We start from the raw sequence: 15,898 nt of genomic DNA on the forward strand, positions 1-15,898 counted from the left end.
GCCGCCCCAGGCCCTGGCAGACCTGGCTGGTGCCCAGGAAGGAGCTGCAGCTTCAGGGACTGTCCGGGGAAGGCTGGAGTAAGTCCTGAGAGCTTTGGCGACTTCCTAAAGTTTGGGATGGGTTAGACAGGGACCTGGGCTTCCCAGCTGGCACTAGTGGTAAAGAACCCTCCTGCCAGTTGCAGGAGACATAAGAGACACGGGTTTGATTCCTGGGTCGGGAAGATCCTCTGGAGGAGGGCTTGGCAACCTACTCTAGTATTCTTGCTTGGAGAATCCCATGGACAGAGGAATCTGGAGGGCTGAGATCCATGGGCGTCGCAGAGTCGGACATGACTGAAGCGACTTAGCATGCATGAAAGCACAGGAATATGGCACTAGCAAAGACTGCCATGGACGTCCTCTTAAGAATATTTCGTGCAGCCCACCTAGGAGGAAGGAGTCAGGGTCCCATAGGTGTGGGTGAGCTGGAGGCTGGTCCGTGAACTGTCCCTGCTGACTGGAGGGCTGAGTGTGCCAGGGGAAGGGGTGGAGGTGTGCAGGGGCCTGCAGGGGCCTCGCTTCACTCTGCAAAGCATGGTAGGGTCTCCTTGAAAGGTGCAGTCCCCTGGCATCGGGCAGGGTGGTAGTTGGTTTTAATGATTTCAGAGCAGGGGTCAGGTGTAGCCCAGAGGGTAGGTTCTTGCACAGAGGACCAGAGGCGGTGGCCCATCGTGGCTGGACAGCGTGGAGAATGTAGGGCAGTCTGTGGCTTTTATTCAGAGGACTCACTGCCTGGGACAGTCTGGACATGACTGGATCCGATTGAGCCAGGTAGGCTGCCCAGCACCCACATCTTGACATCGCTCTTCTTGTCTCCCATCAAGAGTCTGAATGGATTGTGACCTTTTTGGTTGTACAGAGCTATTCTGTGGGAAAATGCTATGCTTAGGGGCTTTGGGGTTGTGTGAATGTTGGGACACCATGCTTACCTCCTGGAATTTTCATTGAGAACCCAGGGAGAGAAGAGGATAATGTACTAAGTAAATAGAAGAGAGAGACTTGCCTGGCGGTCCAGTGGTTGAGACTCCAAGCTGCCAATGGAGGGGGTGTGGGTTTGATCCTTGGAGGGGAACCAGGATTTTTACAAGCTGCATATATGGAGAAAAAATAGATACGATTATGATTACTACCAGGGTTGCTGATTGAGGATTGAGGTGATCTGCATAATTGAGAGAGCTCACTGTTGTACATGGGAGTCTGGTGTCCCTCTCAGCCTGTGCTGGGATTCGTTGCCCATTTATGCCTGTCACCTCTGTCCTTATAGACTGGCCCGCCTGCCCTGCTTGAGATGGCACGTCCTGGGACTCTGGGAGGGCCTGGCACTTTGCCGAACGTTTTACATCCGGATTTTCTCATGTAAATCGTCACAGTAGCCCTTTGGGAAATCAGCCCCATTTTACAGATGGGGAGCTGAGGCTGACAGGCTACATCTGTGTTCACTGCTGGGGGAGGGTGATGGGGAGGGGCTTGGAGGCCAGGTCTCTGTGTCCCGAGAGCCAGAGTTCTTCCTCGGAGCTACACTGCGTCTTGGGTGTGTTTGGTGTAACCGGTGGAAACCTTCTGGGGCTTGTGTTTTTGTTGGTGGTGTTGTTCCAAGCTCTTTCACATATAGTTATTTTGACTCCAGCTTCTCTAAAACAATACCGTTTTATGGTAAGATTGAAGCTGAGCTAAGGGAGATTTCCCCAAGAGCCTTGATCTTACATGTCAGAACTGGAACCGGAGCCCAGATCTTTGAGCCTCGGACACTTGGTGAACACTTGCCATGCGTCATGTCTTGGTGATACCAGCGGCTGTTTGTCGGCTGACTTGATGCTCTTCTGCTCCTTCTTTAAGTCTGACTGAGCCTCAGGGCAGGCGCAGGATGCACGCTCATGACGTGAAAGAGTATCAGAGGCGGACGGAGACTTTCGTTCCAGCCTCGGTCCGCCCCTGTGGCCATGGTGCTGATGACTCTTTCCCTCTCGCCGCTGGGTCCCATTGCTGAAACCCCAGGTGTTCTTCCCTTCTGGAATTTCTATCTGGCAGTTTTGTGGTTAAGAGAAAATGACGCTACCCATGAAAGGCCCTGGTGGAGGCCCCTAGGGCTGGGCTGGCCAGCCCGCTGTGGTTTGTCTGGGAAAGTAACCCCTGGGTGGTTCTACAACTGTGGCCAACTTTCCAAAAAGTGAGAGCAGTCTTATTTTGCTTGGGTAGGCACTGTGCGCAGCACGCCGGACACCTCCTCCAGCAGAACACAAATCTGCAGGTGTCGTTTCTTCTTTCCAAGCTTCAGGACACCAACCCCCCCTTGCCCATGACTCATTCTCCTTCCTGGTCTTCACGGCCAGCCAGGGCTATGGATTGTCACCTGGGTACAGTGAGGAATTCCTTTAAGTTCTGCTGGGTCCTACCCACTAGTCACTCTGGCTGCCTTTTGACAGGAACTCTGAAAAAAAATGAAAGTGTTAATTGCTCAGTTGTGTCCGACTCTTTGCAACCCCATGGACTGTAGCCCGCCAGGCTCCTCTGTCCATGGGATTCTCCAGGCAAGAATACTGGAGTGGGTTACCATTCCCTTCTCCAGGGGATCTTCCCCACCCAGGGATCAAACCTGCGCCTCCCGCATTGCAGGCAGATTCTTTACCATCTGAGCCACCTGGGAAGACCAGTGAGGACCTCTAGCAGCCTTTAAAAAAAGAAACCTTTCACTCCGCTTCAGGGGAACCCACTCTGATTTTTGAGACTTTTCTGAGCCATCACTTGTCCAACTAACGTTTGTTTTCAACTCTCATTTTAATAAACATGAGTGCCTGTCAGGGCTACAGAATGTAATATGTGTTCAGTTGTTCATTCATTCAACAAAGGTTTTACCATAGCAGACCATGCGCCAGGTGCTATGCTGGCTCCTGGGGACACAGTGGTGATCAGGTGATCAAGAACATAGACTAGGCACCTGGCCTCAGGGATTTTCCCATCTAAAGAAGGAAGAAGACAAGCCAAATATTAAATGTGTGATCTGATAGAGGACAAGGGCTGACGGCCTGGAGGCTGAAAAGGGCTGGACTTGGTGATGGGGCTGAACTAGAGAAGCCCCCAGATCCTGGCTCATTGCCAAGGCCAGGTTGGCTGATCTTGATGTTGCCCTGTGTTGGCCAAAGTCTTAGCACAATGAACAGGTTATTCATCGGCTCCCAGGGGTGTGGCCCTTGAAACACTCCGGCTGGGGACGGATAGACCTCTTTGCTGCTGATGTCAATGTCAGCAGCCCGACCTTGTTGCTTCATGCGGAAGAGAATGGTTTTGACTTTGCACAGTTAATTGATTTATTGCCCTATCTCCGGTCAGCAATTTGACGCTGTGGTTTGAGAGCAGTTTGGAGTGGAGGGCAGGCTGTGGGAAACCATTTAATGTGGGGATGAGGCCCCTGTATTTCCTTCTCTCCTTCCTTTCTCAGGCATCTTTGAGCACACATTATGTGCCAGGTGCAATAATAGGTTTGAGGGGACAGTCCAACGCGGTGGGCATAGTTCCTGCCCTGATGTATAATAATGGGGGACTAAGCAACCCACTCCAGCATTCTTGCCTGGAAAATCCCATGGTTAGAGTAGCCTGATAGGTTACAGTCCATGGGGTCGCGAAGAGTCGGACACGACTTAGAGACTTCACTTTACAACCTAGTTTTGGGGGGAAGTTTCCATACTATAGTTCAATCCTCCCACCTGACTGTGAGCTGGAATCATCCTTGCTTTGTACAGATGAGAGAACCAAGACTCAGGAAAATTAATGAACTTTCCTAAGGTCACACAGTTAAATGACAGAAACTAGATCTGAATCAGATTCTTTTTTTTTTCTTTTTTTAAAATTATGAAAGTATGATAACACATTTACATAACACATTAAATTATCAAAGTCTGATAACACATTTATGTTACAAGACATTGCAAAATACAAAACAAAGTTACATGTAGTTCTACTATATATTACAGTTCTTTTTTTAAGTGGATAAATTAAGATTTTCAGTTGGAGTTCCAGTATTGAATCCAGATTCTGTTCAACTCCAAAATCTGTGCTGTGTTCACTGCCCCGGGAGATCACATCTGGAGGGGGGGACCCGGTTAGAAGCTTGAACATGAGGCCCTCTGTAATAGCGGCTCCCAGAGAGGTGTGGACAGGGCACTAGGAAGGGGAGAACGGGGAGGATTCTAATTAGCCTAGGGGGTCTTGACCAGACCAAGGATACTGTGGCTGGAAGAGAGAAGGACGTCCAGCTGCTACAGACATTTGAGCAGAGGCCCAGGAGTACAGACGTACAGAAAGTATTAATATTTGAGGACCAGCTCCTAGGTGAGTGCTCACCTGGAGGACTGGGTGGGTCAGGGGTAGGGTGGAATGGAGATGAGGCTGGAAAAGAAAGCTGAGGTCCTGAACTCGGAGTGGCCTCTTGTCACACTTGGAGAAGGGCTCCCCAGGTGGTGCTAGTGATGAAGAACCCGCCTGCCAATGCAGGAGACACAAGAGACGATCTCTGGGTTGGGAAGATCCCCTGGAGGAGGGCACAGCCACCCACTCCAGTATCTGGAGAATCCCTTGGACAGAGGAGCCTGGCGGGCTAGGGTCTATAGGGTCCCAAAGAGTTGGACACACTGAGATATTTACAGATAAAAGAACAAGGAATGAATTAGCAATAGCAAAAACTCTCGGGGGTGGTGGTGGGGCAGTAGGTACTGGGAAGTGGCTCCCGAGGGCAGGGTTCATTCATGCAAGACTTTGAAGGTGGTGCTTGTCTTGAGGGGAAGCTCCCGAGTTGCCATCTCGGCAGCTCTCATGGGGTCCCCGGGTCGCTGAGTCTCAGTGGGACCTTCCCTCTTTGGGTTGTCGCTCATTTCCCTCTGTTTGAGTCCACTCCCTCTTCTTAATCAGTCCCAGCTGCACTCTGCCCTGAAGGTCTTGCCCCTCCACATTCCTCAGCACGGTGTGAGGCTGTCGGGCCCAGCATTTGTCAAACAGAATACTAGTATTTACTCTTATTTGCAGCTTTAGCCTTTTGAGACTCTTTTGAAACCCGTGGATGGGCTTTGCCCGGAAAACGCATAGATTCATGTGTCTGAAATTTGCATGCATTTCAGGGAGCGGGTCTTGAAAGCCTCTTGGTGGACCCCAGTCAGGGACCTTGGCCAATAGAGCCACAGCCCACCGGCCTGGCCGGCCCTCAGGATGTGCGTGCCGTGGGCTGGGCACTCATGCTGAGGGCTTCGTTTCTTCTTAGCCTCCCTGAGAGGGAGGTTCTATTCTTACCCCCCATTTTCTGGAGCAGGAAACTGAGACTTTCCTGGGGGCTGGGCGTTCTGTAGCTTGTCCGAGGTCACAGGGCTCGGGTGTGTCTGAGCCCTCGGGTCCTAGCCCGGGTAATCTGATTCTTGGCTGGAAGTCTCTTAAGTGGAAGGTTACTCATCCTCCCCAGGCCCCTGCGTTTTTCACATCATCCATCGCTGACTGCCCCTACCCCTCCCCTCCTCCCAAGCAGGAAGCCCTTCTTCTTCCCGTTCTCTGTCCTGCCCAGTCTTGCCCATTACTTTCTGAAGAGCGTGGTCCTTGGTGGGAGGTGGGGAGGGTGGTGTGGCCGCCGGCCTTGGGTGGGACAGAGGGTGGGGGTTGGTTCTCTAGGCTTCCCTGCTGGCTCTCCCAGACCCTACTCCTCTTCTCCTGCTGCCTCGGTTTCCTGCTTCACCCTGCTTGAATGGCAGCAGAGGGGCCACCCGGCAGGCCCCCGTCCTTATCTCACGGCTCGTGTTTGCCAGAGCTCCCCGAATCACGTCCACGTGCCCCGAGTGAACCCGCTTTTCTGTCCTGGGCTCCCCGCAGGCGAAGCTGCTCCGGTACATCTGCAAGCAGTGGCACTGCAAGCTGAGCGTGGCCCCGGGCGAGAGGACCTCGGAGCTCGACAGCTACCCTCGCTTCAGCGACTGGCTGTACACCTTCAACGTGAGGCCGGACGTGGTACAGGTACGGGGGCTATGCCATGGGGACTGGGGTCTTCGGGTGGGAGGTGGGCGAGGTGTCGAGCAAAGGGACCACACACAAACCCGAGGACCGGCTCCACAGTGGCTACGACCCATGGGGCAGGGGACGGCAGCCACAGGAGGGACCCAGGGACACGTGGCTCTAGCATGCGTCCTGGGTGCCATCACTCTATGAGCCAGACAGCCTGACCCCACCGCTCATAGGTTCATCATGAGGACAGCAGCCAGCGTTTCTGGAAACACTGACTGTGCAACAGACACGGTGTTGAATACTCTGTATAAATAATCTCACTGCATTCCCAAAAAGCCCTGTGAAGGAGTTACTATCATGATTGCTGTTTTACACTTGAGAAAATTAAAGCACCATTTTATACTTGAACAAATTAAAGCGTGGATAGGTCAAATAGCTTGTTTAAAATCATACAGCTGATAAATGATAGTTTTGGAATTTAGAAGCAAGGATCTGAGTTTAGTTTTCCCCTGTAAGGCCAGTAATAATACTGTTTTCCTTCCTTTGTTCTCTTTTCCCATCCATCTAACCTACCTACCTACCTACCCACTAAAGTAATCAACCAGTATGCAAGGAGAAGGTCAGAGGTCAGAGGCAGCTCTCCTGGGGTATCAATAAATCAGTGCTTGACAGGTGTTGTTCACCCAGGCAGGTCTTTTAAATCCCTCATTTCTCTTCTAAAATGGAAAAGATGGACTTTACTGTTGTTGTAAAAGTAACACGAATTCATTTTATTTAGACACTTTGGAAAACAGAAGAAGAAGGGGGAAAAAATCACATACATATTACCACCACTCAGAGAAAAATCTGTGATCATTAAGATTTTGATAGTTCCTTCCAGCCTTTTTTTTTACCCTAATACTTAAGTCTTTTAAAAAAAAAATCTCTAGATGGGTTAGACCTGTGCTGTCTAGTAAGGTAGCTAATATTATGTTCTTGGAATGTGGCAAGTCCACACTGAGATGTGTTATGATTCCAAAGACATAAATTCAAAGATGTGCTGAATTCTGACGACGTGATCCAGAAAAAAGAAAATAGTAATAACTTAATATTTAATCTGTTGAGATGCTGTTTTGGTTATATGAAGCTAAATAAAATGATTTAAATTTATTTCATATATATTTACTTTTTAAAGTGTGGCTATTCAAAAATTAAAATTTAAGTATGTGGTTTGCATTATATTTCTCTAGGGCAACACTGATTTAAACCATCCTGAATAAACAATTTTATATTTTACTCTTATCATTGGACATGCTAACCAGCATGTTTTCCTTGTATTTTCACACTTGGTAACCACCTCCCACCCCACTTTCTTTCAGGAGCTTTATAATGTCTGAGTATATGTGCTGTCGTTTACCAGGCAGAGGTTAATTCCAGTTGTTGACTATTGTATATGTCATGGTGGTTAATATTATTTATGAAGCTGCTTGTATATTTAAGAATTTTCACTAGGAGAGAGTCCTTGGACAGGAGGTGACTTGAACTTAAGAAATTCCTGTCATGGGTGAGAGAAGATGGGGTGAATGCGGGCTACCCACAGGGCTCTTCTAGCGCCTTACACGCTCCCAGCCCTGACCCTGGCCCCAGTGGTCCTCACAGTTGTGACCTACGTCAACTTTTAAGAAGCTGGCAGAAAAGAGTTGGCTCATGAGAAGTTTGAAGGAAACTGCTTTGTGAGATGGAGGTGCCTTGGGTGTATTGTTAACAGTCACAGGCACGCATGCACATAATATGTGTGTTGTTAGTCGCTCAGTCACGTCGGACTCTTTGTGACCCCTTGGACTGTAGCCAACCAGGCTCCTCCGTCCATAGAATTCTCCAGGCAAGAGTACTGGAGTGGGTAGCCTTTCCCTTCTCCAAGGATCTTCCTGACCCAGTTATTGAAGCCGGGTCTCCTGCACTGCAGGCGGATTCGTTACCGTCTGAGCCACCAGGGTACCACCCCCTGCTTAGTCGCTCAGTGTGTCCGACTCTTTGTGACCCCATGGACTCATGGCCCACCAGACTCATGTCTGTAGCCTACCTGGAAGGTGCTGGGGCCCCACGTGGGCAGTGACTTGCCCAGCATCGCATCAGCGTCATCCCTACTTGATGATGAGGACCACCGGCTTCAGAGTGGCCAAGTTACTCTATGAAGGTCCCCAAGCTGTTAACAGGGGCAGACTTGAGGGTCAAACCCGGGGCTGCTGGACTCCAAACTGTGCCTTCTAACTTCCTTTCTTGGGCTTAAGACATCTTTGGCAGATGGCTTTGCTCCGTGAGGGATTTCCCTCAGATCTGCAGAGATATGAAATATCTTGGAGACCCAGCCTCACCCATGTCCGTCTTTGAGTCTTTGAGAGAGGAGCCAGCCGTGCCCAGGGCAGAAGCTAGGACCCTGGAGGCAGGCTGCAGGAGCTTTTTGGCCTCTAGGGAGCCCTCTGGTGGCAGCCGGGACAGGGGTCTCCCAGCTGGGCCCAGAGGTGTCGTGGATCCTGAGCTAAGTGTTGTCTGAATCACAGTCACGCATGAGGACTTGCCTAGTGGTCCAGTGGCTAAGACTCCATGCTCCCAATGCAGGGGACCCGGGGTTTGATCCCTGGTTGGGGAACTAGATCCCACATGCTGCAACCAAAGAAGACCCCACGTGCTGCAACTAAGGCCTGGTACAGCCAAATGAATAAATATTTTTAAAAAGCAATCAAAAAACAAAGTCATCTGTAATAGTCAGAGCTGGGTGTAAATGAGGGGAGAGCTCATTTGTGCACAGGTTCAGGCAGGCTAGAGAGCCCACGAGCCAGGTGTGTTTGGGAGCCTGGATGCTCCCTGGCGGAGGGCACTGGGGCAGAGTCTGAGCAGAAAGCAGCTGTGTGTGGGTGCTGGGATCGGGGTGAGATGGCAGGAGTGTCTCCGGTTGCTCTGTGTTTTACTTCAAGATATAGTGGAGACGCATGCCCCTCCCTCCGTGTCCCCTCACCCCTCCACCTCCCTGCCTACACCATGGTCCAGGCCCCCATCCTCTCGCCCAAACTCCTGCAGCAGCCCCAGAACTGTCTCCCTACTTTATCATTGACCTGCTTCATTCCGTTTTCCACACAGCATGAAGAAATGTAAATTGGACCACGTCATTTTCCAGGGCTTCCCATTTCTTTCCGAATAAACACCAGATGCCTCACACACTTTGACCTCTGCCTGTCTCTGACCTCATTTCACTAACCCTCCCCTTTACTCCCTCTGGTCTGACTTTTGCACCCACTCCCTTGCTCCCTGGGGTGCTCTTTCCTAGGCTTATCCCTTGGACATCATTGTAGTGTCAGAGCCATTGTCACCTCCTCCGTGCAGTCTTCCCTGATGAGCAAAAGGCCACTCATATTTCTTTTTCTTGAATTTTTTATTTTGTACTGGAGTATAGCCAACTTTCAGTGTTGTGATAGTTTCAGGTGAAAAGCGAAGGGATTCAGCCAAACATATACATGTATCCATTCTTCCTCCAAACTGCCCTCCCACCCAGGCTATACAGTAGGTCCTTGTTGGTTATCCAGTTTAAATATAGCAGTGTGTACATGGCCATCCCAAACTCCCTGACTATCCCTTCTCCCCAGCAACCATAAGTTTGTTTTCTAAGTCTATGAGTCTCTTTCTGTTTTGTAAGCTCATTTGTGTCATTTCATTTTAGATTTCACATGCAAGGGATGTCATACATTATTTCTGATATTTCTCCTTGTCTGTCTGACTTTCTTCACCCAGTATGACACTCTCTAGGTCCGTCTATGTTGCTGCAAATGGCATTATTTCATTCTTTTTAATGGCTGTCACTCCATGTTTCTTAACCCCACCAATTGTGTGGACTCTGACCGGCTCCCACTCCACTCTGCTAGGCCCTGATGCATCCTATGTGCTTACAGCCAGAATTGGTTCTAGAATAGGTTGTTGTTCAGTCACTCAGTCGTGTCTGACTCTTTGCAACCCCATGGACTACAGCATGCCAGGCCTTCCTGCCCTTCGCCATCTCCCGGAGCTTGCTCAAACTCGCCCATTGAGTCGATGATGCCATCCGACCATCTCATCCTCTGTCACCCCCTTCTCCTCCTGCTTTCAATCTTTCCCAACGTCAGGGTCTTTTCAAATGAATCAGTTCTTCGCATCAGATGGCCAAAGTATTGTAGCTTCAGCATCAGTCCTTCCAATGAATATTCAAGGTTGATTTCCTTAGAGATTGACTGGTTTGATCTCCTTGCTGTCCCACTTAAGAGTCTTCTCCAACACCGCAGTTTGAAAGCATCAATTCTTTGATGCTCAGCCTTCTTGATGATCCATCTCTCACATCCATACATGACTACTGGAAAAGCCATAGCTTTGACTCTTCGGACCTTTGCTGACAAAGTGATGCGCCACCTAGGTAGGCAGGCGCACATTTCAGAAACCAAAGTTCCAAATGGCATGAAAGCCACACCCCTTTCCACAGTTGAACTCAGACAGAATCCTTTGACTTCTGAATGTCAGCGAAACCACTGTTTATTTTCCTAAATGAATGTTTTATTTTGGAATAGTTTTAGATTTACAGGAAAGTTGCAGAGTCCGTGCAGGGTTCCCGTCTGCACTCCTCACCCAGCGTCCCCTGTCATTAACATCATATATTACCAGGGTACATTTGTGAAAACTCAGAACATGGCATTGGTTTATGACTACTAATTACACTCCAGATTCCATTTGGATTTCACCAGTTTTTCCATTGTTGTCCTCTTCCTGGTCTAGGTTCCAATCCAGGGTACCATGTTGTTCTCTTTAAACATGTATTCATTTAGTTGTGGCATGCGGGATCTAGATTGAACCTGGACCCTTTGCTTTAGAAGAGCTGAGTCTTAGCCACTGGACCACCAGGGAAGTCTCACCATATTGTTTTTATTCACATACAAATTTGTTTCCCCCCCCCTTTTTTTTTTTTTAATATATATAAGATGCTAAAATGGGATCATAGGATAGTATCATCCTGAGGTGTTTAGTTTGAATTTCATCTCTGTGTTGGTCCATGCAAGCCCACCTCATTCTTCTTTCTTTTAAAGTTATTTATCTACTTGTTTGGCTGTGCTGGGTCCTGCAGGCTTTCTTTAGGTGCAGACTTTCTCAGTGCTTCTCACTGAGGCAGCTTCACTTGTGGAACATGGGCTGTAGGGCGCACGGGCTTCAGTAGTTGCGGCACGTGGGCTCAGGAGTTGCGACTCCCGGGCTCTCGAGCACAGGCTCAGTAGTTGTGCGTGGGCTGAGTTGCTCCAGGGCATGTGGGGTCTTCCCAGACCCAGCCCTGCCTCCTGCATTTGCAGGCGGATTCTTTGCCACTGAGCCGCCAGGGACGCCCACTTCATTCTTCTTTAGCAATAGAATAGGAAGAAGTTGGGTTTCTCCTCAGTATTTCAGGAATGGCTCTGTTGGAGCCCTCCAGAAGGTATCAGCTTGTGCCCAGTAGAAGCTGTGTGCCAGGCAGCTTGGTGCCTGGCATGTGGGAAGCCCTGGCATGTATTTGCTGGTGAAAAGTGACTGAGGAATGAGCAAGAGTCACAGTGGGATGCAGGCTGGGGGTGCCAGACTTGAAAATGGGGTCTCTGTCTTTTTTCTGTTCAGTTTTTGGAGAAAAGATCCAAATCCATGAAGCCTGGCATTTCCTTATGCTGAGCTGTGGGGGTGCACTGGTGCAGTGAACACCCTCAAGACGGTTTTGCCAGGACTGCTTCCGGAGGCCTCTGGGAATGCTTTTTGTGTGATGGGACTTGTCTCTTCAGTCTCTTGGGGTTTTCTGTTGCTCCTGACCCTTCATGGCTTCGTGACTAGGGCTCTGATTTTTCTCTCAGAAAAATACCTGCACTGTATGTGTGTGTAGCCCTGTGTCCATGCATAACCTCCTCCTTCCTTTTCAAAATCTCCTTCCCGGGCTGCATCCCTCTCCACGCATGTGTGCTAAGTCACTTCAGTCATGTCCAACTCTTTGTCTATGGACCATAGCCCGCCAGGCTCCTCTGTCCATGGGATTCTCCAGGCAAGAATACTGGAGCGGGTTGCTCTGCCCTCTTCCAGAGGAATCCTCCTTATTCAGGGATTGAACCCACATCTCTTAGGTCTCCTGCATTGGCAGACATGTTCTTTTCCATTACTGCCACCTGGGAAGCCGTTTGTCCTTCTAGAGTTATCTAAACATTATTTCAGCTTTGTCTTTAAGATTTCAGTCACCAGTTTGTGGTCATACAGTCTCCAGGAAAGAACGCCTTTCCGCTGTATGAAGAGAGGGGCTGGACATGGAAGTGGCCACAGGGCAGTGTGGCTCCCCTGGGGTCCTGGTGTGGACGAGGGAACTCTTCACTCTCCCTTCTTTTCCCACCAGGGACACACCCCAGCCCTCTCCAGCTCCAGAGCCTGCTTCGGGCCCTTCTGACCTGTGTGACCCCTGACCCCTTCTCCTCGGATGCTGGAGACAGGCAGCTCTGGAGACGCCTTTATCTATTCACCCAACCATCACACCTTTGTCTAGAGTGACACCATCCAACAGAACTTTCTGTGATGCTAGAAGCATTCCATTCTGCCCTATGCACCATGGTAACCACCAGCCACATGTGGTTTTTGTGTGATGGGACTTGTCTCTTCAGTCTCTTGGGGTGTTCTGCTGCTCCAGGGAGCACTTGAAATATGTATAGTGCAATAGAGAAACCGTAATTTAAATTTTATTCTGTCATGTTGGTATGTATGTAAGTCGCTCAGTCACGTCTGACTTTGCAACCCCATGGATTGTAGCCCGCCAGCTCCTCTGTCCATGGAATTCTCCGGGCAAGAATACTGGACTGGGTTGCCATTCCCTTCTCCAGGGAATCTTCCTGACCCAGGGATCGAACCTGAATTTCCCGCATTGTAGGCAGATTCTTTACCGTCTGAGCCACCAGGGAAGCCCCTGTCATGTTGGATTTTCATATAAATAGCTACTTGGCTGTTGCTGTGATGGAGCAGTGCAGGTCTGGGTCCTGTGCTGGGAGCCGAGACTCTAATCGCTCTTTCCCCAGGGCCAGGAGCTCCCAGGCTGGGGAGAGGCACGGTCAACAGCCGGTGCTGAGTGCCCGGATGGAAGCCAGCCTGGGATCCGTGGGAGCCGGTGGGCAAACTCACCGTGGGTGCTAGTGGGCAGCTAGATGGGCAGGAAGGGAACAGAAACTGCAAAGACCTTGGGGTTAACAGAGCTGTGCTGTCCCTTCCAGGAAGAATTTGCAAAGATCTGGAAGGAATAGGTGAGGAAACAGGGTTGGTTCATGGGAACCTCCATGCGTGGAGTGTAAGGGTTGGGATTTTTACCTGAGAGATCATGGAAGGGTGTATATGTGAGAGAGGAAGAGAGAGAACTTTACGGTTGTTTGAAGACAAGTAGATCTCCTCCTGGACTTCCTTGGTAGTTGGGCTTCCCTGGTGGCTCAGACGGTAAAAAAAAATCTGCCCACAATGTGGGAGACATGGATTCGATACGTGGGTCGGGAAGATCCCCTGGAGGAGGGCATGGCCACCCACTCCAGTATTCTTGCCTGGAGAATCCCATGGACAGAGGAGCCTGGTGGGCTGCAGTCCATGGGGTTGCAAAGTCAGACATGACTGAGCGACTGCAGTCCATGAGCGACTGATACACACACACCCAGAACTCCTCCTACTGAGGAGGCTGGGTTCATGGGGTGGGGGGGGTGGGGGGGTGGAAGGTGAGATGGTGCCCCTACTGGTGAGGAGTAGGAGCGCCTGCCCTGAGCAGATCTGGATGGTTGGGGGTCGTTAAGATGAGGGAGTGGGCAGGCGAGTGAGTGTAGAGGCAGGGCCCATTCTCTGGGCATCTAGAGTCACACACTGTGATTATTTCCACCCTCCTCCCACCCTCTTCCTCATGTACAGGTTAAAAACTAAAAATCACAGCTTCATGTTCTGGCTGCAGCTGGGGAAATGATTTCACAGCCTGCTGGCATGGAGCCATTTTTTTTTTTCCTTTGGCAATTTCCCTGTTGGAAGTTGTTAAAGGAAGTGGCAAGCGCTGGCTGGGGCCAGTGCTAGCAGCGAGCGTGGGGGATGCAGAGGCTGGATTCCAGGGCTGCAGTCACGGTCCACAGGCTCTTTGAACAAGCTCTTGCTGGTGGCGTGTTCAGAATTGAAGATGCAGGCGGGTCCGGTAAGGGGTTTATGTGGTGGCTCCCGCTTCCTCTTTCCTTGTATCCCCGTGTCTAAAGTCAGGTCTTCTCTTGGGGATGGAGAAGAAAGCTGCCTGACCTCTGCTACCATCTTGGCTTCCCACTGGCTGGGAGTGGCTGCAGCTCCGTGGGCCCCAGGAGGTAGGCCGTGTGGAGCGGGAGGCTGTAGAAGATTAGACCAGAAGAATGAGTGGGTATATGGCTCCTGGATTCAGCTTTAATAGACGTGAATCCTGCCTCTCCTCCCGCCCTCTTCCCGTCCCTACCCTCTCCCTCTGGAAGCCCGAGCCCCGCCATCCTGACTGCCTTGCTCATTGGCAGCTGGGAGCATCCTTGGAATGCGGCCCACACCCTCACCCTGCCGCCTGCAGGGATCTGGGCCGGCTGTCAGTTCTACGGGCCCAGGGCTGCCTCCATACAGAGGAGTTGAGATCTCTGGCACTGATCTCAGTACCAGCTCAGTGTGGCTGGCAAGTGGAGCCCTGGCCAGTGGACTGGCCTGTGGGCATCACCCAACCAGTCAGGAGAAGACCTAAAGCCAGATATAGAAGGAAGAGGGAAAACTATAAGGGAGCACTTTATAGCTACTATCCTCTTTAATCCCTGGGATGGGGGTTGGGGGAAACACTAGGATCCCTACTTTATAGCTGAGCAAACAGGCTCAGAGACGCTGAGTGACATGTTAGCGTCACACAGCAGGCAGATAACCAAGTCAGGATTCAAACTCACATTCTTGTGACTCCAAAGCCAGGCTTCCTTCCCCTGACAGATTTTGTCCTCTGACCTCTGACCCAGAATAGCCTGGCCTGGGGTAAGGATACTGTATGTAGTTGCCTGGTTGAATTGATCTTTTTTTCTTCCAGTCTTCCTCCCTCTCCACTCCCCTTCCTGCTCCCCCTGCCCTCTTCCTCTCTCTCAGTCTCTTTTCTCTTTTTTTCCAGCCTTCCTTTCCCCCCTTCCCCACTCTTCCTTTCTCTTCTTTCATCCCTCCATCCTTCTTCCTTTCCTCAATCTCCTTCTTCTTTCTCTCCTTTCCAACCACCTGTTTGACATCCCATGATCACTTACCTTGTGCCAGGTACCCAGATTCATTACTGCAGGGGATTCCTTGATGAACAAAGTACAGTCTGCCCCGAGGGGCTTACAGGGTGGTGGGATGTACTCATCTCCAAATAACCATGGTGATGGGTCCCCAGGGAGGAAAGGATGAAACACGGCAGGATGCAGAGCAGAGGATGCCTGCTCACGTTTCGCCTGTTCATCCACGCATGCGCTCGCCCAGTGAACATGCACTTAGCTCCTGTTGTGAGTCAGGTCCTGATCTAGGCACTGCTCATGAGTTCCTGTCCTTACAAGACTTGCAGACATCACCCTCTTCCATGGATGAAGTGATTTATTTTTTGATCATGAGCCAAAGTGCCCTCTTTTAAGCTTTGAGTGAAGCTTAAAAGAAGAGTTGACCTGGTTCCTAGATATCTGAAAAATCATGAGATGACTGCTCTGCTCAGCCTGTACTGGTTGAGCATTTTTTACAGTGAGCTCATTTCCTCAATCTTTTAGATTTCTGGGCTACCAAGTCCAGCAAAACCCGACGAGACTGGAAGTGCCACGTGGGCCGGGACCTGGGTGTCTTGCTCATTGCTCTGTCTCCAGTTCCTGGCATGTAG

General features: G+C 50.4%; 1 protein-coding gene across 7 annotated transcripts in view; it reads left to right on the forward strand.

Moving 5' to 3' along the window:
• The window catches only part of KSR1 (kinase suppressor of ras 1), a 161,099-nt gene that overhangs the window by 83,258 nt on the left and 61,943 nt on the right, over nt 1–15,898 (forward strand). For 6 of the 7 annotated variants that reach the window (XM_027516554.1, XM_027516559.1, XM_027516557.1 and 3 more), the window contains exon 2: nt 5,887–6,027. Coding sequence is in view for 1 of the 7 variants with exons in the window: in XM_027516563.1 (XP_027372364.1) it covers nt 14,198–14,212 (15 nt within the window). In the remaining 6 variants the exon portion in view is untranslated. Of the gene's footprint in view, nt 1–5,886; nt 6,028–14,108; nt 14,213–15,898 lie in introns of those variants that run through there. The other variant, XM_027516563.1, reaches the window with a different exon arrangement.

This window comes from Bos indicus x Bos taurus, chromosome 19 (genome assembly GCF_003369695.1).
Source record: "Bos indicus x Bos taurus breed Angus x Brahman F1 hybrid chromosome 19, Bos_hybrid_MaternalHap_v2.0, whole genome shotgun sequence".
In the NCBI taxonomy this organism is placed as follows: domain Eukaryota; kingdom Metazoa; phylum Chordata; class Mammalia; order Artiodactyla; family Bovidae; genus Bos; species Bos indicus x Bos taurus.